The 24,280-nt window shown below is 38.8% G+C and overlaps 1 protein-coding gene across 1 annotated transcript in view; it reads right to left on the minus strand.

Annotated features, from left to right (window-relative positions):
• Window positions 1–672: 672 nt before the first annotated feature.
• LOC111050972 (mitochondrial-processing peptidase subunit alpha) overlaps window positions 673–24,280 on the minus strand; it is a 31,515-nt gene continuing 7,907 nt past the window's right edge. The window contains exons 6-12 of the mRNA XM_039433419.1: window positions 23,441–23,533; window positions 20,595–20,767; window positions 17,725–17,842; window positions 9,547–9,755; window positions 5,805–5,970; window positions 1,947–2,079; window positions 673–944 (exon numbers count right to left, since the gene is read on the minus strand). Of these exons, the coding sequence (XP_039289353.1) occupies window positions 766–944; window positions 1,947–2,079; window positions 5,805–5,970; window positions 9,547–9,755; window positions 17,725–17,842; window positions 20,595–20,767; window positions 23,441–23,533 (1,071 nt within the window). The 3' untranslated portion in view covers window positions 673–765. The remainder of the gene's footprint in view (window positions 945–1,946; window positions 2,080–5,804; window positions 5,971–9,546; window positions 9,756–17,724; window positions 17,843–20,594; window positions 20,768–23,440; window positions 23,534–24,280) is intronic.

The raw sequence follows: 24,280 nt of genomic DNA on the forward strand, positions 1-24,280 counted from the left end.
GGTTTGAGACTCTTCAATCACCTTCCTCAAGAAATAAGAAATTTCCCGTTTTTGAAGTTTAAAGATGCACTTTTCTAGTTAAAAATCCCTTTTACAGCTTGAAAGAGTACTATGAGAAGTGAATATTTGAATGTATTATGACTCAAAAAATGTTTACTTTGATGTTATTATGACTTATATTGTATAGAAATATATTGATTGATTGAGTACTTTATTTATGTAGATTACAATATATACTGGCTTATACACTTATATACAATAGCTTACAATACAGCAAAATTATAGATGAATTTACATAATATAGACTAAGAAAATAATTATTGAACTGTATATGATATGAAAAAGTAATTTGTAATATAATAACTATAGATAATTATATTGTTATGCATCTACATAAATTGGCGGAGCTTTGGACATATCAATGTCCATTCTTTGGAAAGAATATTAAAAATATCCTCCCCACTAACTCTCTACCAAAATTTGTACTATATTAAGATGTACCTAATTGAATATTGTAACTATCTTGACAATGTCTTATGCAATCATGTAATTGTTATTGGACAAATAAAAATATTCTATTTATTCTATTCTATCCTGTATAGAAGTGAGAGAGTACGATTAGGCTGAAAACAAGACGGTTTAGGTAGAATATAATACAACAAGAAGACAATGTGTGGCAGTAACAGTATATTTATTTTTGAAAGGGCGTTAAACGTTAAAGAGAGTACAGATTGCATTGCACTAAACAGAGTCCGTTGACACAGTTCACTTGGGTGTGAAAAGCCGACTGCGGCGTTGGTTGAGAGCCGATCCGGAATCAATGAGCGTCGCCTGGATATCTTGCAGAGTTGGCAGTTTTTGAACAGCGCCCCTTGCGGCAACCGCAGGCTGGCTGCGGAGTAGACGCTGCGTGACACGGTCTATGTCTGCGGCTGTCACTGATTCTAAACAAACAAAAAAGAAAAAAAAAGATTAATGCAGAATTGACAATTCAAATAGAATTAGCGCTTGTCACAGATTCTAAACAATACAAAACATAGCAAATTTTATTAAAATTCACACTAAACAAACAAAAAAAATATTTTGATGTTAAAATTGACAATTCAAATAGAATTAGCGGTTGTCACAGATTCTAAACAATACAAAACATACCAAACTTTAATAAAATTCACACTAAACAAACAAAAAAATAATATTTTGATGTTAAAATTGACAATTCAAATAGAATTAGCGGTTGTCACAGATTCTAAGCAATACAAAACATACCAAATTTTAATAAAATTCACACTATAAACAGAGATATTGTGAAATTTCTCCATATGAAGGTAAAATAAAAACGGTATTGTCAGTTTCACTTAATTTATTTGAGCCAAACTTGAGTTTCAATGCGCTAAGGCATCATCTTCAGTGGTATTTTTTGTTAGACTCTATGATTCTAGACTCTTTGTCAGTTCAGTTAGACTCTTAGAGTCTAACCAAAATGAAGTTGATGCCTTAGTGTATTGAAAATAAGTTTGGCTCAAATAAATTATGTGGAACTTAATGAAATATAAACTATATAAAATTATAGGAAGAGAAATTTATGAAGTAGAAAGATGAGAAGAAGGAGAAGGAGAAGGATGAGAAGAAGGAGAAGGATGAAATGAAGGTGAAGGAAGAGGTGGAGGAGAAGGAAGAGATGAAAAAGAAGGATGAGAAGGAGAAAAGGATAAGAAGAAGGATGAGGAGAAGGAGAGGAAGATGAGGAGAAGATGAAGCAGAAGGAGAAGGAGAAGAAGAAGGAGAAAAATATGAAGGAGAAGGAGGGAATGGGGTAGGAGAATGAGAAGGAGAAGGAGGATGAAAAGAAGAGGGAGGAAAAGAAGAAGAAAAAGTGAATGTAGAAGAAGGAAGAGAAGGAGAAATAGGATGAACGGATGAATGGAATAATGAACAAATGAACTCACCAATTGCCTGAATGAATACACTTGGATGCTTGCGGTGACCTGTAGCCAACACCTGCCTGGCTATATCCTCAAACACAACTGGCCGAGCTTCCAGATTCATCAACAGCATAGACTGCAGTTGGGTCTTGGCTCGCTGCAATTAGAAAATGATAAAATAATTAATTAATAAGAAAATAGATTTATAACTTTGTAAATCAAGGCAAAATTGCCAAAGTTATAATCAAAAATAGAATGAGACCACTTGAAATTGACAAACAGCTGTTTTTAAATCAATTTTTGCTTTTAAAAATCTGGTGTGGCGCACTCACACAACTTTCCTTGCCGTTATGAAAATTGATCACCTGACGCTAGTGTTCCCGCGCACCTCAAGTCTACTATTCAAAGATCTGATCCAGCTGGTGACAGGACAATAACGCTGGAGACACACGAGATCTGCTATCTCTTCATAGTGAATGATTTAATAGAATCAACAGTTGCCAACAGTTTGCAATTGAATAATCACATTTTCTCGTTTTGCATTCAATTTCTGATCAATTTTGAATGTACAACAATCATTTAAAACTTTATGTATGATTGGGTTGGATTCAGAAATAACTTCGCATAGATGGGGCGGAGCTCCTAAAATTTTTACAGATATGGGACTTGTGGCAGTTGATAGAGCTTATCGATGACTATTTTAGGTATGAATTTGATCAAAATCGTTGGAGCCGTTTCCGAGAAAATCACGAAAAACCCTGTTTTTGACAACATTTTCGCCATTTTAGCCGCCATCTTGAATTGCATTTGATCGAAATTGTTCGTGTCGGATCCTTATAGTGTAAGGACCTTAAGTTCCAAATTTCAAGTCATTCCGCTATTTGGGAGATGAGATATCGTGTACACAGATGCACATACACACACACACACACACACACACACACACACACACACACACATATATATATATATAATATATATATATATATATATATATATTATATATATATATATATATTATATATATATATATTATATATATATATATATATATATATATATATATATATACAGACCAATACCCAATACCCAAAAACCACTTTTTCGGACTCAGGGGACCTTGAAACGTATAGAAATTTAGAAATTGGGGTACCTTAATTTTTTTTCGTAAAGCAATACGGTCCTTTCCTTACCTATGGTAATAGGGCAAGAAAAGTAAAATATTGAATGAGACCACTTGAAATTGCCAAACAGCTGTTTTTAAATCAATTTTTGCTTTTAAAAAGAACGATTAACTTAGCAGTCAGAACTTTTTACAATACATAATTTTTTTACAAAAAATGAATTCATTTATTGTAAAAAATTCTGACTGCTAGTCGTTCTTTTTAAAAGCAAAAATTGATTTAATAATAAGCAGTTCGTGATGGAAAACAACATTGAAGAAAGCTGTTTTCAGATCAAAGCCTTTCGCTGCTGACACAAATGCATGAAGAGTGTGTGTGTACACACACATGTTCAACACACTTGTCCTGTTATTAGTGGCCACCCCAAAAGAGATTTTATAGAAAAATGAATAGCACCATTTGATGTTTATATGTGTTTGCCTGAAAATAGGACACAAATTGAAATAAACATAACTTTTGGACTGATATATGAATCAAAATTTGGTTGAATAACAGTTTTAGGCTGTGTCTGTTGATCCTCCCCAATCACTCCATACCCCAATACTCCACCCTATATCACCCCAATACTGTAACCATTTAAGGGCCGGTTTCCGAAAGGAATTTCTCCATACTCCGATATCACTTTATCTATCATCTACTCTGAAGATATGATTAATCATACTATAGAATTATTCATATTCAATCAGCTGACAAGTGGATTATTCATTGCATGCATTTCACAGATGTCTGGAGAAGCCTGTGAACAGGTTGCACCAGATACTTGTGGATGAGAAAACTGCGTGAGGTCTACTGTTCACTAGTGAATAATTCTATAGTCTGATTAATCCTATCTTCAGAGTAGATTATATTTATAGTGATGTCAGAATATGAAGGAAATTTATTTTCCTTTCATATTATCCTAAAAATGCAAAATTTCAAAAAAACCTTATGTATACAGGGTCTGTATAAAGGTGCGTACAGACTTTCGCTCTGCTCCGCAACCGAACGTCACTCCAGCAGAGCGATTGATGACCGACCGGCGAGCAACAGTGGTTCGACCGGGGAGCGTGAGAAGATCTAACATCTTCCGTAACGTTCATGATGGGTGCGACTGCCGTGCGGGGGCGGAGCGACTGCGGAACGATGGAGGAACGAGGGCGGTACGAGGGCGGAGCGTGCTCGGTGCGGGTTGGAAGCGCGTATATGTGTACGCAGCTTTATAAGTAACCGGACTGACCTCAGGAAATTTTTTATTGGCAAAATATGTACAATTTTAAAAATATGTGGTCCGTCGACTAACCGCCCGGGTTGGAAACCCATTCTTTCGGAGTGGCCGTAGTCGAGTGGATTAGATGCTGGCTTTGTAATCCAAAGGCCCGGGTTCGAATCCCAGCCCGGGCAAGATATTTTTCTCGGGCCACTCCCGTGTTTCGGATGGACACGTTAAGCCGTCGGTCCCGGCTGCCTAAAAAGCAGTCGTTAGGTCATGTGAGAGGCCCTGAAATTGATCAGTTGCGACCTGAAAACTCTGACACCAGACCTGAGCCAGCCAGGTCACACGATATTATTATTACCTCCCGGGTTCATCGAGTCCGTCCGGGGATTGCCGATTCGTGAATCCTCCATCACGACAATGCTCCGTCGCACACCTGCCTGCTCGTCACCGAGCAGTTGACCAAACTGTCGAGGGTAACGTTGCCACATCCTCCTTACAGCCCAGATAAGGCACCACCGGAATTCTTTTTGCTCCCCAAGATCAAGAGACAACTTAATGGGACGCGGTTCGGGACTCTGGAAAACGTTCAACGTGCTACGACGAGGGCTCTAGACAGCATAGAGGTTGCCGACTTCTAGGGAGTGTTCAGGGATTGGAAAATCCGGTATCAGCGTGTTTCTAAGATTCAAGTCGACGGCTTGGCATTTCTCTTAATGTTTTAATGTTTATATGTTTTTATGTTGCGCATTTACGGCGAAACGCGGTAATAGATTTTCATGAAATTTGACAGGTATGTTCCTTTTTAAATTGCGCATCGACGTATATACAAGGTTTTAGAAAATTTTTCATTTCAGGGATAATATAAAAGGAAAAAGGAGCCTCCTTCATACGCCAATATTACCGTAAAAATCAGACTATAGAATTATTAATCATAAATCAGCTGTCTAGTGGACTATAATACTACCCGTTCAAAAACATCGAACATCTTGAAAATGTATCTTTCCATTAACGTTAGTAGACAGTTGACTATAATACTACCCGTTCAAAAACATCGAACATCTTGAAAATTGTATCTTTCCATCAACGTTGTAGACAGTTGCAGCTAGACCTGATAACAGCGCTCACACTCACATTCCGGGATGACACGTAACGGTACGATAGGACAGAAAGCTCTATATTATTTAGGATTTTTTCTAGACATTTTAAATTGATGAATTATTTATTAATTTTTGAGAAAAGATAACAACAGGTCAATGTAACTTACTGAGCGCGAGGTCTACTGTTCACAGAACTACTAGTTATACAGACCCTGTACATCGACGCGCAGTTAAGAAAGGAATATTCCTGCCAAATCTCATAGAATTCTATCAACGCGTTTGACCGTGAATGCGTTACATACATACATACAGACAGACGGGAATACGAGTAAAAACATAGACCACACTGTGTTCGGTCAATGAATTGAGTATCAATGAAATGAATGAATGAATGTGTAAATCTTACCCTGAGTTCAATGTCAGACACAGAGTGTGACATGGATGCAAATTCCTTGAGTAGGACTTCGGTCATGTCCCTGACATAAGGTGGCGGCGCACTGGCGTGAATGCAGAACACTCCGCTGTCGGTGTAAGAGTGGTTGTACGCTGTTGCACTGAACATCCAGTGATACCTACAAACAAAAAACAAATGAACATAGTGATGTAGGCAAGCCCCAAAGTTAGTAGATAGAAGGTTGGTCACTCATCTAGATAGTATTTTAGTTGAAACGCAATTGGAGTGGGGGAACTGCAGCCGTGACGTAGGCTGCAGTACAGAGTAGGCAAAATATCGCATTCTTGAAAATCATACGGTGACGTATAGTCAAATTATATAACACAAATATTTTCTGACATGCAAGCTTTCTGTTTCTGCCTTACAATAATTATCAAAACATCTAAATAATACAAGCATTTTTCCATATAAAAGCAAAAATCCCACCTCCTAACTTTTCTTTTCAAACCCTTAAGGTTCCTTCATCTTCTAGGTCGTGTTTATATTTTGTAGTTTGGCTATACATCAGCTTGTGAATTCCCGGGATGAGATAATTATTTTGATTCTCGTAGAACATACCAGCATGTGTTCAGGGCATTTATATGAACGAAATTTATCGGATTTATCGGGATCGTTTTATCGGTTTATTGCAATGCATTGGTTCATCAATATTTTTTATGCGTTAATCTAAAATTATAATAGTATAACGTTGTCTACTAACGCTTTTCCGGCTTATTATCTTTTTCGTGTCACGTTTTTAGATTCTTGAAAAAACTTTCAACTTCATTTTATTCATACAAGTTGAATGAACTTGAAATATTTAACAAAATCATTAAAATCGGTGATTCATTTGCTATAAGTATGGAGTATTTTCAAGTTCTAGGTAAATCTTGAGAGCAAGAAACGACGATGTATTTGAAGATACAGTGAATAAACTGTATGCTCAGTGTGGGTACTCCATCACATTTTTACTACACGTGACGTCACGCTGGTGTTCCCCCCACCACTTCGAATCTTACACCTGTGAGTGATCAACCTTCTGTCAACTAACGTTGGGCAAGCCCTAAATGGATACTAACATAGCCACCTCTAATACAAGTCACTGGCCTACGATATTGCAACGTCGCAGTGTAGTAGGCCTAGAATCTAATACATGATTTGTGGAAAGATTTGAAAAAATACCAGCTGATCTTTTTCACCAATCATGTATTAGATTCTAGGCCTACACTGCGACGTTGCAATATCGTAGGCCAGTGCCTTGTATTAGAGGTGGCTATGATACTAATCATGTGAGCCCGGTTGACAAGGTGACTGTTTTAGCAACGAACGTTTACAAGTAAATAGCTAGTTGGAGTTGGAGTTTTATGAGATACGTTCAAAGATGATGTTTTATTTAATTTTTATCACTTGTTCATAAATGTAAATTTTTAATGAATAACGTGTTAGTTACAAAAGTACATTTTCAAAAATATCATAAATCATCTTTAAAACACTAAGAAAAGGATGACACAAAACACCATATCTCTCACTTAGTTTTGACAAGATAATAAATAAATAATGATTATTGGATTTTTTCATGTTTCCTGGCAATAAAGAGATTGCATTTTACAACACAACATTTTCCACGGTGCAAAGCACGGATTACCGGCTACAGTGAGGTTCAAGTTATAATGGCAGTGAAGAAAGATAGCAGAACAACGTTGCCAAGTCTATCACAAATTGACTCAATTTTGCCACTGATTGTACACAGCTGTTACTCAATTTGACCCATTAAATTTGATCTGATATTAGTTCAAATTTCCTTGATAAAATAATCAATTTTATGTCAAATTAATTAAATTCACCAATAACTTTCATAACTGAGATCAGATTTCTATTTTCATACAAACCTGAAATGGCGGCTAATTTGAAAAGCTGTGATACACAAATCTGAACTTCAAAACCAAAGAAATCAAGTTATTCGGTAGGTATTCTATTCCAATTTCTTTTAAAAATGATATAAAAGTAGAAACCCTAATTATATTATAAGATAATTTCAATGGAAATAATTCTGAAATAACCTTTCAATTTAGTACCAAGAATGAATACAGCATTTGGGCAAAGATCACTAGGATATTTAGGGCCTACAATATCTAATAGAATACCATTACAAATCCAAAGGAGAGGAAAATTTCAATAGTTTCAAAAGAAAAATTAGACATTGGTTTTTCAGTATTGGGATACAAAGTAGTGAGGAACTAAAAGTAAGTAGGATTTAGATTTATGTAGTATTCTTTTTAAATAAGGTAATTTATAGGTAGAAAATTAGTACCTCGGTTTAGTATCATTGTACTGGGTGATGCATAAGGTAATAGATATCGTTTTAGATTTTTTGGAATTTTTGTGTTATCTGTTGTAGCATAAATTTGTATTAATTTGATGATAACCTCGACACATATAATATTATATAGTGAGGTATCATTTTGCATTGTTATATTATTGAAAATGTATGAAAAAATAATATGTAATGTTCCTGAATTTATGAATAAACTCCTCTGGATGTGTCGTCCAAGATCCAGAGAAATCATTATTATTATTATTATTATTATTAATATTATTTATACCGGTATCAGTGTGGGCCTAACCTATTCTGGTAAACTGAAGCATGGACGTATAAAACCAATTATACGACTCCTCAATTATACTTTACCATTTTGTTATAAATCAAAATAAAACATGTCGGCTGAGAATTGTTTGTTTACTACTGTACAGTCACTGTTAAAAGTGAAAATAAAAACTTTCTGGCCAACTGACAACATTGCAAAGCTACAGAGAGATAGCGCTATCATGTTTTGTTGCATGTTAGACAAGGATAGCAACACTATTGTTAATTGTACACTGCCATTATAACGTGGACCTCACTATGGTAATATTATAAAGGGAGGAATTGTGGCTTATATACGTACGAGATACAAGATACATGTTTGACAAATCACGTCTGAACTACTCAACTGATTGACTTGAAATTTTGCATAAAGACTCTAAAGCTGCGTACACATATTCGCGCTTCCAACCCGCACCGAGCACGCTCCTCCCTCGTACCGCCCTCGTACCACCATCGAACCACAGTCGCTCCGCCCACGCACACATCATGAACGTTACGGTGGATGTTAGATCTTCTCGCGTTCCCCGGTCGAGCCACTGTTGCTCGCCGGTCGATCATCAATCGCTCTGCTGGAGTGACGTTCGGTTGCGGAGCAGAGCGAAAGTCTGTACGCACCTTAAGGCTCAACTCACACTTACGCGACTCAGGTCGAGAAGAGACTGGACTCTAGTCGAAAGCATGTGTTTTCAAATGGTGACGTCGCGGAGACTAGAATCGACTGATCGAGTGTCACCATTCGGAAACACATGCTCTCCACTAGAGTCGAGTCTCTTCTCGACCTGAGTCGCGTAAGTGTGAGTTGAGTCTTCATCTACCAAGGATGATTATAGGCCTACTTTCATTCTTATTAATGTATATTAGTATATTACTTTATAGAAAACTAACCTGTTTAATACATTGGTGTAGGGTCTTCTCTTGAGCGAGTTCTTCAATCCAAGGGGTCACTAGTATATTACATTTACTATATAGAAAACTAACCTGTTTAATACATTGGTGTAGAGTCTTCTCTTGAGCGAGTTCTTCAATCCAAGGGGTCACTAGTATATTACATTTACTATATAGAAAACTAACCTGTTTAATACATTGGTGTAGAGCCTCGTGTACATGCCCTTGCCAGGACCTCCAGCACTGAAGGACCCACCGCCACCCATCATCATGTTGAGCACACAGATGGGCACAAAGTCAGGGTCCTGGTGGGAGACACCCTCCATACCCACCACAACGTGGGCCAGCTCTGGCAACCCTGATGGGCCCACGTACTGTGGGATCTCACATTCTTCCTGACAACACAAAATTTGAGAAAAGTTATAACAAGTTTCTTAAAAAATAATATTTGATTAAACACAGAGTGCGGCAGCTAAAGTTTCTTATTTTAAAAGTAAATAAAACTCTTTATCAGAAAGTTTGTATCTATTTTTTGTAATGTCGACTCTATTAGAATGTCCTATTCCACCCTCTAGGTTTCCTAATAATTGCGAAGTATTGCTACGACGCGGACTAGCTACAGCCGGGTATGGGTCGGGGTCGGTGACCGTATTGACTGGTGGAGATACCGGACCTACACTTCTCCCCCTGTCCTGACTCTTTACCCTCTGTCTTTGGCGGGAGGTATTTAACTTGAAGGGAAGAGTGTGTGCCCGTGCCGTTGTTGGCCGATTCGGCCCTCGGCTCTTGGAATTCAGGTTGGGTGTTAGGGAGAATTGAGGTAACCTTAACCAAGGATACGGATCCAGATATCAGATCCCCACAAATAATTATATTTGTAAAGGTAGTACGCAATCTGAACCAACTGCGAGTTGACGGCGAGCAAAGCTGTACCTGCAAGCCCGGAATAAAGGTTGCAGGTGGAGGAATTCGGGATGGGGTTTAACAAGGAATGATATAGAATTTTTGTTACGGTTTTCGCAATTTGTGACTGCGGGCTGTCGGTGTGCAGACTGAACCTGCGCACCCGGTATTAGATTAATATGATTGGAGAGGCGTAAGTGGTATAAGGTACAGGATATGGTATACCGAGTTTGAGGTATAGGGAATATTTTATCGGGCCTGGGGAATGGAGATTCGTTAGTAGGATTGTTCCTTCCTGTAACTAATGGGGTTTTGTTCAATAACTCGCGATCTGTGAATCGCGATATAGTTCTCAGCAAGCTGAACCTGCTAGCTAAAGATAGTATATCTATTTCAATTTTATGATAATTAAAGCTCAGAGGATGAGGTTTCGGGTGTCGGATTTCTGAATCGCGAGCCTGCAGCTGCGAAAGGATTTTCAGCAATAAATTCTGAAACTGCTAAACAGGATTCCCGCGCTAATCTGGTGACTGCGCGCCGGTTATTAAGGGCCAATCTGTGACTGCCCTTAAGGGTATGGGAATCACTCTCAATCGTCCGAAACGCTTTTAAATTAGTAGTCAGTAAGTCGACTATTGTGAGAGGATGGGGAAAAGATTTACAAGGATTCTCCTAAGCTTCTCGCTGGTCTGAGGACCGCGACTGGGTCGATCTCTAATCTGTGACTGAGATCCTGCTCTACACAAGGTTTCCTACGCCTCTCGCTGGTCTGAGGACCGCGACGGGAACGATCTCTAGTCTGGAACTGAGATCTCGCGCTATACAGGGTAGGAAAAATTAAGAGGAAGAAAGAGAGAGGATGCCGCCGTCTGGGGACTTCGGCGAGGACGTTCTCAAGCTGTACCTGAGAGCAGGAAGCGTTGCAGTCTGTGACTTCAACAAGGACGTTCTCAAGCTGTACCTGAGAGCAGGAAGCGTTGCAGTCTGTGACTTCAACAAGGACGTTCTCAAGCTGTACCTGAGAGCAGGAAGCGTTGCAGTCTGTGACTTCAACAAGGACGTTCTCAAGCTGTACCTGAGAGCAGGAAGCGTCGCAGTCTGGGAATTTCGACAAAGACGTTCTCAAGTTGTACCTGAGAGCAAGAAGGATTTTAGATTAGGGAAAGTTAAGAGAGAGAAAGAGAAAGGATGCCGCAGTCTAGGAACTTCGGCGATGAAGTCCTCAAGCTGTACCTGAGAGCTAGAAGGATTATAGAATAGGGAAAGTTAAGAGAGAAAAAGAGAAAGGATGCCGCAGTCTAGAAACTTCGGCGAGGAAGTCCTCAAGCTGTACCTGAGAGCTAGAAGGATTATAGAATAGGGAAAGTTAAGAGAGAGAAAGAGGAAGGATGTTGCAGTCTAGAAACTTCGACGAGGACGAGCTCAAGCTGCACCTGAGTTCTCTAGGAAAAGGATTGGGCTTTTCCTACTTGGAATTACAGCAAGTCAGAAACTGCTAAGCGAATTTAAAATACAGGGCCACTCTATAGTATGAAAATTAATAAGGAAAATGCATCCCTAAAAACTGAGATTACCTTATTACAGAAGAGGAAATGCACACAAGTGACCAGTCCTAACATACAGTTACCTGAATCACTGCAGGACCAAATACGGAGAATAGCGAACAAATTCCCGCACTAAACTTAAACGCCGTGAAGCGACAGAGTCGGGACTTAAGAATTAAGCCCTCAAAAATAATCTGCTATAAGAGCCTAGCTAAATTTTCCACTCAACTATTTGTAGCACAAACTTGAGATCCCTTACAGGTTTCAAACCAAGGATAACACGTTCACTCCCAGTGATACGAATTTAGGAAAAATAGCTGACAAGAAAGACAAACCCACAGGGGAATTCTAACTCCGAGTTGCCGAGAACTCGTCCTACAATATTCCATGTTAACACAAAATAGAATAATTCTCCTATAAATAATTAGTATCGGGAACGTCGTAAGGAGAGGAGATTCGCGACCCGATCTCACGCTCAACCACCGAACAACTGATTCTCTCCCAGGTCTTCTTGAAGCAGCACCGGGTCGCTGAAAGTTAGGAGGCCGGGGGAAAAGAGATTGCCGACCAATGGGAGTCTGAAAAGACGATCACGCCACTGGTCATGTGACAGGGTTTGAATCCACTAGTGCTGATGCTAAGGGTGCAGCTAATGATGACAATGATACTAATTGCTACACTAATTCAGGCCAGTAAACAATATTTCTATTCCAGAGATTTCATGAAGAGCGATACCGACCCGACTCGGTAGCCGCTTATCGTTTTGATGATACGGGTGCTGCTAATGTAATACAAGATACGAGAACGCTCAGAGAGGCAAACAAGATCTGGAAATTTCTGGTTATGATGAATCTGTTGCTGATGATTTATAGGGGTTGACGGCGATGGTGATAATGCATATACACAACTACAAATCTAACAAAATATATCCGGCAGTCGATCCTGAGATCCTGCTCTACACAAGGTTTCCTACGCCTCTCGCTGGTCTGAGGACCGCGACGGGAACGATCTCTAGTCTGGAACTGAGATCTCGCGCTATACAGGGTAGGAAAAATTAAGAGGAAGAAAGAGAGAGGATGCCGCAGTCTGGGGACTTCGGCGAGGACGTTCTCAAGCTGTACCTGAGAGCAGGAAGCGTTGCAGTCTGTGACTTCAACAAGGACGTTCTCAAGCTGTACCTGAGAGCAGGAAGCGTTGCAGTCTGTGACTTCAACAAGGACGTTCTCAAGCTGTACCTGAGAGCAGGAAGCGTTGCAGTCTGTGACTTCAACAAGGACGTTCTCAAGCTGTACCTGAGAGCAGGAAGCGTTGCAGTCTGTGACTTCAACAAGGACGTTCTCAAGCTGTACCTGAGAGCTAGAAGGATTATAGAATAGGGAAAGTTAAGAGAGAGAAAGAGAAAGGATGCCGCAGTCTAGAAACTTCGGCGAGGAAGTCCTCAAGCTGTACCTGAGAGCTAGAAGGATTATAGAATAGGGAAAGTTAAGAGAGAGAAAGAGAAAGGATGCCGCAGTCTAGAAACTTCGGCGAGGAAGTCCTCAAGCTGTACCTGAGAGCTAGAAGGATTATAGAATAGGGAAAGTTAAGAGAGAGAAAGAGAAAGGATGTTGCAGTCTAGAAACTTCGACGAGGACGAGCTCAAGCTGCACCTGAGTTCTCTAGGAAAAGGATTGGGCTTTTCCTACTTGGAATTACAGCAAGTCAGAAACTGCTAAGCGAATTTAAAATACAGGGCCACTCTATAGTATGAAAATTAATAAGGAAAATGCATCCCTAAAAACTGAGATTACCTTATTACAGAAGAGGAAATGCACACAAGTGACCAGTCCTAACATACAGTTACCTGAATCACTGCAGGACCAAATACGGAGAATAGCGAACAAATTCCCGCACTAAACTTAAACGCCGTGAAGCGACAGAGTCGGGACTTAAGAATTAAGCCCTCAAAAATAATCTGCTATAAGAGCCTAGCTAAATTTTCCACTCAACTATTTGTAGCACAAACTTGAGATCCCTTACAGGTTTCAAACCAAGGATAACACGTTCACTCCCAGTGATACGAATTTAGGAAAAATAGCTGACAAGAAAGACAAACCCACAGGGGAATTCTAACTCCGAGTTGCCGAGAACTCGTCCTACAATATTCCATGTTAACACAAAATAGAATAATTCTCCTATAAATAATTAGTATCGGGAACGTCGTAAGGAGAGGAGATTCGCGACCCGATCTCACGCTCAACCACCGAACAACTGATTCTCTCCCAGGTCTTCTTGAAGCAGCACCGGGTCGCTGAAAGTTAGGAGGCCGGGGGAAAAGAGATTGCCGACCAATGGGAGTCTGAAAAGACGATCACGCCACTGGTCATGTGACAGGGTTTGAATCCACTAGTGCTGATGCTAAGGGTGCAGCTAATGATGACAATGATACTAATTGCTACACTAATTCAGGCCAGTAAACAATATTTCTATTCCAGAGATTTCATGAAGAGCGATACCGACCCGACTCGGTAGCCGCTTATCGTTTTGATGATACGGGTGCTGCTAATGTAATACAAGATACGAGAACGCTCAGAGAGGCAAACAAGATCTGGAAATTTCTGGTTATGATGAATCTGTTGCTGATGATTTATAGGGGTTGACGGCGATGGTGATAATGCATATACACAACTACAAATCTAACAAAATATATCCGGCAGTCGATCCTATTCCTATTCTAAAATAAAATAATTTCGCTAATTTTACGCTGGACGACGGCTCTCCATCCGTCACAAAAATTCACTTTGTGACAACTCATATCTATAAAAGCGAAATGGCACTCACTCACTGACTGACTGACTCACTCACTCACTCACTCGCAGAACTAAAAATCTACCGGACCAAAAACGTTCAAATTTGGTAGTATGTTCAGTTGGCCCTTTAGAGGCGCACTAAGAACGGATTTGAAAAAATTTCCAAAGATATGCCCAAAATCTGCGTTTTTCCAGCGTTTTCTCAGCTTTATCGAGAAGAAATGAACAGAAAATGTTCAAATTTAGTACAGAAGCTCAGCTAGGGTGTAATAATGTTGTGTTAGAAGGAATTTGGAATAACGCCAAAAATACGCCCAAAATCTGCGTTTTTCCAGCGTTTTCTCAGCTTTATCGAGAACAAATGAACAGAAAATGTTCAAATTTAGTACAGAAGCTCAGCTAGGGTGTAATAATATTGTGTTACAAGGAATTTGTAATAACGTCAAAGATACGCCCAAAATCTGCGTTTTTCCAGCGTTTTCTCAGCTTTATCGAGAACAAATGAACAGAAATTGTTCAAATTTAGTACAGAAGCTCAGCTAGGGTGTAATAATATTGTGTTACAAGGAATTGTAATAACGTCAAAGATACGCCCAAAATCTGCGTTTTTCCAGCGTTTTCTCAGCTTTATCGAGAACAAATGAACAGAAAATGTTCAAATTTAGTACAGAAGCTCAGCTAGGGTGTAATAATATTGTGTTACAAGGAATTTGTAATAACGTCAAAGATACGCCCAAAATCTGCGTTTTTCCAGCGTTTTCTCAGCTTTATCGAGAACAAATGAACAGAAATTGTTCAAATTTAGTACAGAAGCTCAGCTAGGGTGTAATAATATTGTGTTACAAGGAATTTGTAATAACGTCAAAGATACGCCCAAAATCTGCGTTTTTCCAGCGTTTTCTCAGCTTTATCGAGAACAAATGAACAGAAATTGTTCAAATTTAGTACAGAAGCTCAGCTAGGGTGTAATAATATTGTGTTACAAGGAATTTGTAATAACGTCAAAGATACGCCCAAAATCTGCGTTTTTCCAGCGTTTTCTCAGCTTTATCGAGAACAAATGAACAGAAAATGTTCAAATTTAGTACAGAAGCTCAGCTAGGGTGTAATAATATTGTGTTACAAGGAATTTGTAATAACGTCAAAGATACGCCCAAAATCTGCGTTTTTCCAGCGTTTTCTCAGCTTTATCGAGAACAAATGAACAGAAATTGTTCAAATTTAGTACAGAAGCTCAGCTAGGGTGTAATAATATTGTGTTACAAGGAATTTGTAATAACGTCAAAGATACGCCCAAAATCTGTGTTTTTCCAGCGTTTTCTCAGCTTTATCGAGAACAAATGAACAGAAAATGTTCAAATTTAGTACAGAAGCTCAGCTAGGGTGTAATAATATTGTGTTACAAGGAATTTGTAATAACGTCAAAGATACGCCCAAAATCTGCGTTTTTCCAGCGTTTTCTCAGCTTTATCGAGAACAAATGAACAGAAAATGTTCAAATTTAGTACAGAAGCTCAGCTAGGGTGTAATAATGTTGTGTTAGAAGGAATTTGAAATAACGCCAAACATACACCCAAAATGAGCGTTTTTTGCGTTTTCTCAGTTATTTCATCAAGTAATAGACAGAACATTTTCAAATTTGGTACAGAGGTTTAGCTAGGGTCTAAAAATTTTGTGATGAGGTGACTTTAATATTTCATCAAAGATACGCCCAAAATCAGCGTTTTTCTCAGCTTTTCTGCGTTTTCTCAGTACTCTGACTTTCTGATGGAATGAAGCATGCTCAAATGAAAAATGCAGGCGAGCGAAGCGAGCCCGCTGATCTCATTTTTGGACGATCCAGTCGGGGGTCCAGTGGGCGGAGCCCCTGGCTAGACTCTCACTGCTTCAATGTTCTCAGGTGACCTAATGGGCCGAGGGACTTCAGTTCTTTGACTTGTTGCACTTGCAGTTTGTCTGAACGTAGTGACAATTGATTGCCGGTCCGGGACAGTAGTCAAAGGGGCTAAATTAAAGCGTTTTCGAAATGCGCGCTGGGTTGTGATCACAGAACATTCGCTCGAAAAATATGTCTCAACGGCAAATGCACGCTCCCCATCGTTCCAGATGGCGACTGAACGCATGTCGGGAAGAAAACTTTATAGTCTGGCCTCTTCAACGAGACCAGCTGACTGAATGGCGTTCACTTCAAAAAAGGAAGTTTTGCTGCAGCACCCGATATTATAATAGAGAAAAGATACCATAAGAAGATAGAGTCAATAAAATCATTAATGAGTAAATCGCTTCCCAGTGGTTCGGAATCCACCTGATGCTGTAGGTGCACTCATCACCTTTCATCTTCCTAGTACTGACTTACAAATCTCGAGCTTATTTAGCATCATCACAGAGAAAATATAGCATGAGATGATATCCCATGGTATAGGGCGTTCATGTTGCAAATTTCTCTGTTGACTCAAGCCGATATTCCTAGTAGTTCTTTTCCGTGAAACTATGTGACGATGGTAGTCTCTCATACTGTGCCGTTCTTACACTCTTAAGCTGCGTACACATATACGCGCCTCCAACCCGCACCGAGCACGCTCCGCCCTCGTACCGCCCTTGTTCCTCCATCGCAACGCAGTCGCACCGATCATCAACGTTACGGAAGATGTTAGCTGTTCTCGCGTTCCACTCTTGCTCCCCGGTCGATCATCAATCGATCTGCTCGAGTGACGTTCGGTAAAGCTGCGTACACATATTCGTGCTTCCAACCCGCACCCAGCACGCTCCTCCCTCGTACCGCCCTCGTACCACCATCGAACCACAGTCGCTCCGCCAACGCACCCATCATGAACGTTACGGAAGATGTTAGATCTTCTCGCGTTCCCCGGTCGAACCATTGTTGCTCGCCGGTCGATCATCAATCGCTCTGCTGGAGTGACGTTCGGTTGCGGAGCAGAGCGACAGTCTGTACGCACCTTTACGGAGCAGAGCGAAAGTCTGTACGCACCTTTACACTACCAACAAAACAGTAATAATAGACAGTAGACGGCTTGAGTTAACAAGAAATCAGTTTGAAATTTGGAACTTAAACGACCTATGTCATGGAATATCTTTTTATGCTATATTTTCTCTATAACACTACCAACCTTGACCAAGCCTCCGGTGTACTGTGCTATGGAATTGTCGGCCTTCAGACGTTCTGACTGCTTCAGTTCGCTCAAATCCACATCAGTCTCCCAGATTGGCTTATTCTCCTCGAAATGCCTGCAAAACATACATCAAAAATGTAAATTACGTCCAATCATTAGCAAAGATGAGTAATAAATAATAGGTGATAAACTGACATACTGGCATACATAGGTGATAGGTGACATACTTACCCCCAGTTTTTCGTACGTCGGTTAACGTTTAATCACGATTAAATGCTGTACTTTAATTGAGATTAGTGCTAACCGAAGCATTTTGGTTTCAGAAAACAGAAATTTCAAGCGATAACGCCGATTTAACTAACCTGCGTAAACAATTTTTAATTCTCTTCAATGTTTGATTCCATTACGAACTGCTTGTTAAATAATCACTTTGAACAATTAATTACGACATAGCAGTCAGGTATTTATATAAATAATAATAAAATAATAATAAAAACATGAGTGTTGATGAAGGACCTAGTGTCCGAAAGCGCTACACTAATGTAAGTAGAAGCTAATAGCTTTTATTTATATAAATACTAGTAATTAATTGTTCAAAGTGAATTTTTAATTCTGATTAGTTGGCACCATTTTAACCGCGATTAGTTGAAAAGAAGAAAATTTGGTTGCACAAAGGTAAAAATCGAAAAATAACGCTGGTTAAACTAATCGAAACAGGCCATTCACGGGGAATTAAATCCAACTAACACCGGTTAGGTATCTACTAATAGCTGTCTTCCAATTAGTTTTTGGTAAAAAAACTAAAAAATCAAAGTATGGGCTAATATATGAATGAATTTCATTCATTAATAAAATAGAGAACTGTATTTTCACATTTTATTTACAATGCAAATAACACTTATGTAATAACATTGAAAGATAAAATAATAAGGTAGTCCTTGTGCTATTTAGCTGACATTAGCATTCAAAATTTTATTATATTCTGATTTTTGAGGTTAGTTTTCGATCTGTTGTCGTCTGTTAGCAGCATAGCACTTGACACTGGCGACAGACAGAGCATTTTCATGGCGCATGCCTCTATATTGAATGGTCAAATTCACCGCTTCAATAACATAACCTCATTTTTACCTTGAAACATACCTATCATTATCAGTTTTCTATTATGTAACTATTCTCTCTTATTAGAATTGAAATCAAACTCATTTTTCCTTTGTCTAATAATATTGGACCATGATCTCGTTTGTTAATATTTTTTTCAGTTTCAAATTCACCGCTTCAATAACATAACCTTAATTATTTTGTGTCAGTTAAATTACAGTGTTGCCAGATTGTGAAACCGTTAAAATCTTTCTTAGTCAACCGGTAAACTTAATCGGGATTAAGAACTAACCGATCTTGGTGGAACAGAAATGAATCCGTAAAACTAACGCTGATTTGTTAATCGACGTTAATGTCCATATTTAACAGACGGACGTGCAACTGGCCCTGAGTTTCAGGTAATGACATTGTTCAGCATCTGATTAAATTTATCAGATTAATCTTAGAGGGAGTCATTTACAAAACTTATATAAAAACTTCGCAAATATGGGTAATCAATAATAGGTGATACAATTACATATACTAGGATTCAGGTTATGATATTAATTAGCACCTGATTAACATTGGTTCACTATCCTTGTCTGACATAAGACAAAGCAGGTAACTTCATCCTTTTCTAGCTACTCACCTTTAACAAATCGATCATAGGCTATAAAGAAATATAATGAACTACCAACAAAAATAATTATGTTGAGCCAAACTTGAGTTTCAACCAAAAAAGACCACTGAAGATGATACCTTAGTGGATTGAAACTCAAGTTTGACTCAAATAAATTATGTAGAACTGAAAATATCGATTTTAATTTAGCTTAATACTTCATAAGTATTATTCAAAATATATGATGACCCATACACCGTTTACTTGTATTATGTGTTAAGAGAGCAATTATGGGATATTATCCTTGTGCTCTTATATGTACATCTCAATAGTTATTTGTGCAACTAGTGCGCAAAGTGACAGTTTGCTGCACCGAAAGAAACGTTTACGCCCGAGCCGTAGGCGAGTAAGGAATGGTTTGTTGAGTGCAGCAGAGGAACTTTGCGCACGTATTTCACATTAAGTTTTTCCTACAGTTACCATTGAATATGAAAAGTGGGTAATTATTGGTAAAATTGCCTGAAATGCATCAAATGTTTTTCTGTGTAATTTTATTATTGATAAAAACCTTAATTTATTGTCAAATTGAATAAAAATGTTGTCCTTGGTTATAATATCTAATACTAATAATTAGCGCGTTGTGCTTGGTTGCACCTCTGCTCACTATAGCAGCCACAGCAGTCACTGTTACCAACTTCATTTTGATTTTGCTGCACTGTTGCTCCATATAACCATAGAGAAACAATAACGTAAGTAGATATCCCATGGTATAGGACGTTTATGTAGCAACTTTTACTGTTATCTCAAGCCGATTACTGTTGATTATTGTCCATTTTTACTGTGTTGTTGGGGTGAGAGTGTATGAACGGAACAATATGAGAGACTTCTAATGTCACATAGCTTCACGGGAAAGAATTACATGAACTATCGGCTTGAGATAACAGTAAAAGTTGCGACATAAACGCCCTATACCATGGGATATCTACTTATGCTATTGTTTCTCTATGATATAACCTACTAAGTATTTTGCGTTGCCATGTTGCAAATCTGGAGTGCAGAAAAATTTTTCCCGCACTAGAGCGGAAAAGTGATTCTTTGCGTTCTGTAATCAGTGCAGCAATGGCCACTTTTCAACGTAACTGTAGGAAAAATAAATTAATAATTTAGGTACCTGTGTACAGACTCGACAAGAGCCTCATGCTCTATGCCAACACCGGCAATGACTGTGCGTGCGGGCGTGTGATGATTACGCATGTATGTGAGAAGTGTGCCTCTGTCTATGACTGGAACATTCGCCTCGGGGCAGATCTTGGGCAGACCTAGTGTGTTGCTTCTGTAGGCTGCCTGTAAATCGAATTAGAATCAATAATAAACTGGAATTAAATAGTATTTCCTACTCCGTACATGTATAAAACAATTATTTTCTTTATAATATTATAGATAGATTTAGTCCAGTCAAGGAAAGGTTATAGAGGGAAAAGTTGGGAAGATAATTTTTGACCCCGCAGTTCTGTTTAGGGTAGTAAGGAGGTAAACATATCAAAAGTCCCCACCCCTACCCCCTGTGCTAAGGGGGTGGGGGTGGTTTAAAGGTACCATTTTTTTGTTTCTCGCATAAAACTCAAAAACTATGCATCCCACGGACTTGATTGCCATATAACAAATTGAAGCTCACATAATTTCCTACATTATTCATTTCACAACATTTTTTATATCTCCTCTAGTTTTCAAGATATCCGCTCTTGAAGGTGTGACATTTTTTGAAAAAAAAACACGTTTGCCACCAATTTTTCCTCTTATAACTTTTTAAAAATCGACGGGAAAAATCCATGCTGATTATGAGCTTATGGAGCATCAAATTCTCTTCAATTTGATGTATAATTTCACACTTTTACGAATTTCCCTACTCCTTTTGCAGCAGCTTTAGTGTTGAGTGTGCCATTTTTGCAACAATAGACCAATTGACGAAGGAAATTGGAGAGAATGTTTTAAATAAAATTTTTGACATTGCAGCTTTGTTGAGACTAGTTGGGAGGAGAGCATATTAAAATTCTTCATTCCTAACTCATGTTCTAAGGGGATGAGGGTAGTTTAAAAGTTGCATTTTCAGCGTTTTGCTTCCACGCTCATATCTTGAGAACAATGCGGTCAATCGACATAAATAACTATTCAAAAATGAAGCTTGATAAATTCTCAACACTTTTTTTAGTGGAATTTTGTCATATTCCCAACAGTTCCCGAGATATTCGCTCTTGAAGGTGTGTAATTGTAGAAAAACAGGTTTTTATCAAATGTTTTGCTCTTTCAGGGCTTATAACTCTCCAACAATGCATCATAAAAACCGATGCTCTTCGTAGGTTTGTAGAGCATTGAATTTTCTTTGAAATGATGTATTATTTCACTATTCCAAGTTTTTCCTTTCATTGTTATATCAGCTTTAATGTAGGGGGTGAAATTTCAATACTAAAGCTGCTGCAAAAGGAGTAGGGAAATTCGTAAAAGTGTTAAATTATACATCAAATTAAAGAGAATTTGATGCTCCATAAGCTCATAATCAGCATGGATTTCTTCCATCGATTTTTAAAAAGTTATAAGAGCAAAAATAGAAAAAATTGGTGGCAAACGTGTTTTTTCAAAAATGTCACACCTTCAAGAGCGGATATCTCGGAAACTAGATGAGATATAAAAAATGTTGTGAAATGAATAATGTAGAAAATTATATGAGCTTCAATTTGTTTTATGGCAATCAAGTCAGTGGGATGCATAGTTTTTGAGTTTTATGCGAGAAACAAAAAAAATGTACCTTTAAACCACCCCCACCCCCTTAGCACAGGGGGTAGGGGTGGGGACTTTTGATATGTTTACCTCCTTACTACCCTAAACAGAACTGTGGGGTCAAAAATTGTCTTCTAAACATTTCTCTCTATACCATTTTTTGAGCATTCATTGCCTGGACTAATTTAGATGAAAGCGGGAAAGGCTTCACAATAGGAGACAAGGAGGGAGTCCCAGAAAAAGATGGCTGAACGGTGTTAGGAGTTTGGGAGTGAGGGGATGGACAGGCATATAGTCAACGATAGAGATGCGTGGAGATTGATAGTTGCGGAGGCCAAGGCTTATTATGGGCTGTAGCGGGTGTATTTCGTTTAGTCCAGGAGTTCGACTTCAGGTGTTTGATTACCCCAGGTCGGAGTTTTCCGATTAGATCAGGACCTGGTCTAAACGCACACCTCGGCTAAACGAGATGGAATGCTTCGATTACTCCAGGTCTAATCGAGACCTGGTCTAATCGAGACACAGGACCGGGTGTAATCGAACTACAGGGTTAATCCAAGCATTCCGTATCGTTTAGCCCATGTCTCGATTAGACCAGGTATCGTTTAGACCACCTGGTGTAATCGAAATACTGGGTTAATCGAGACGGAATGCTTCGATTGACCTAGAAGTTCTATTACACCAGGTCCTGTGTCTCGTTTAGACCAGGTCATGGTCTAATCGGAAAATTCCGACCTGGGGTAATCAAACACCTATAGTGTGGTCCACTTTATAATGGCAGTGTAGGATGATAGGAGAAAAGGGTTGTCAGATTTCAGCCTTGCCACCCAAACAGCTGATACTGGTATATCTGATGAATTTAACTGTTCATTATTGTTGAAAATGGTTAATCATATTCTATTTGTCAATAAAATATATTTTTTAAATATGTAATAATAAATTTTCATGATTGAGATTAAATATTTTGTCAATTAGTTGAATTTCTACATTGTTGAAAAACGATGTGGCAACATCGCAATGCGTGAAAGAGATAGCACCATCTGCTTTGTTGGACGATAGGCAAGGATAGCAGCACCATTGCAAATCACACACTGCCATTATAACTTGGACCACACTATAGACTAATCGAGCACCTGTACTAAACGAAATAAACACCTGTTGGATCTTCCCACATTGTGTGCAAATGAATGAAGGAATAAATGAATAATTTCACTTCGGAAAGAATGAATTAATGAATCTTACCGCATGAATCATATCGGTGAGAATGGCTTCTTGTTCAGGTCTCGTCATCAACGTCTCCAATTCAAATCGTATTGTTTGTCTTACATTCTCCACCTGAAACAAACACAACAACATCAATAAAGAATCATCAAACATTTTATTGAATCATATCATACAAATATCTGAAAACAAACCCCATACTCTAAAATTCGTGTTTTCGCTCTATGCTCGCTAGGTCTAATCCCAACCAAATATGTTATGCCGGATCCATATGTTGGCCCAATGTGTACAAATGACGACGAGCGCCAGAGTGTGGATGGGTGGTTTGCCAGCGCTCGCCTACATTGGCCTTCGTTGGCCCAGTGATGGCCAGCGCTGACCACACTATGGCGCTGGTCGTCATTTTTAAGCATTGGGCCAAAGTGTGGATGCGACATAAGGTTTTGTTTTCAGATATCCTATTATATTGAGCGAGCAATTTCTATATATCTGTTTATATTTTAGAATAGAAAAGAATAAGTTTTAATGCAACCGCTTCTGAGGTCTTCAGAAGCATTACCTCCGTTACAATGTACAGCAAATGTCACACATACAATACAATATTTTTATTGACCGAGCGAAGTGAGGTCTAAGTTTCATGTCGACAGTTTGGCATTTCTCTTAATGTTTAAATGTTTATAGGCCTATGTTGTGCATTTACGGCGAAACGCGGAAATAGATTTTCATGAAATTTGACAGGTATGTTCCTTTTTTAATTACGCGTCGACGTATATACAAGGTTTTTTTGAAATTCTGCATTTCAAGGATAATGTAAAAGGAAAAAGGAGCCTCCTTCATACGCCAATATTAGAGTAAAAATCA

The sequence above is a fragment of the Nilaparvata lugens genome, chromosome 7 (assembly GCF_014356525.2).
Source record: "Nilaparvata lugens isolate BPH chromosome 7, ASM1435652v1, whole genome shotgun sequence".
In the NCBI taxonomy this organism is placed as follows: Eukaryota; Metazoa; Arthropoda; class Insecta; order Hemiptera; family Delphacidae; genus Nilaparvata; species Nilaparvata lugens.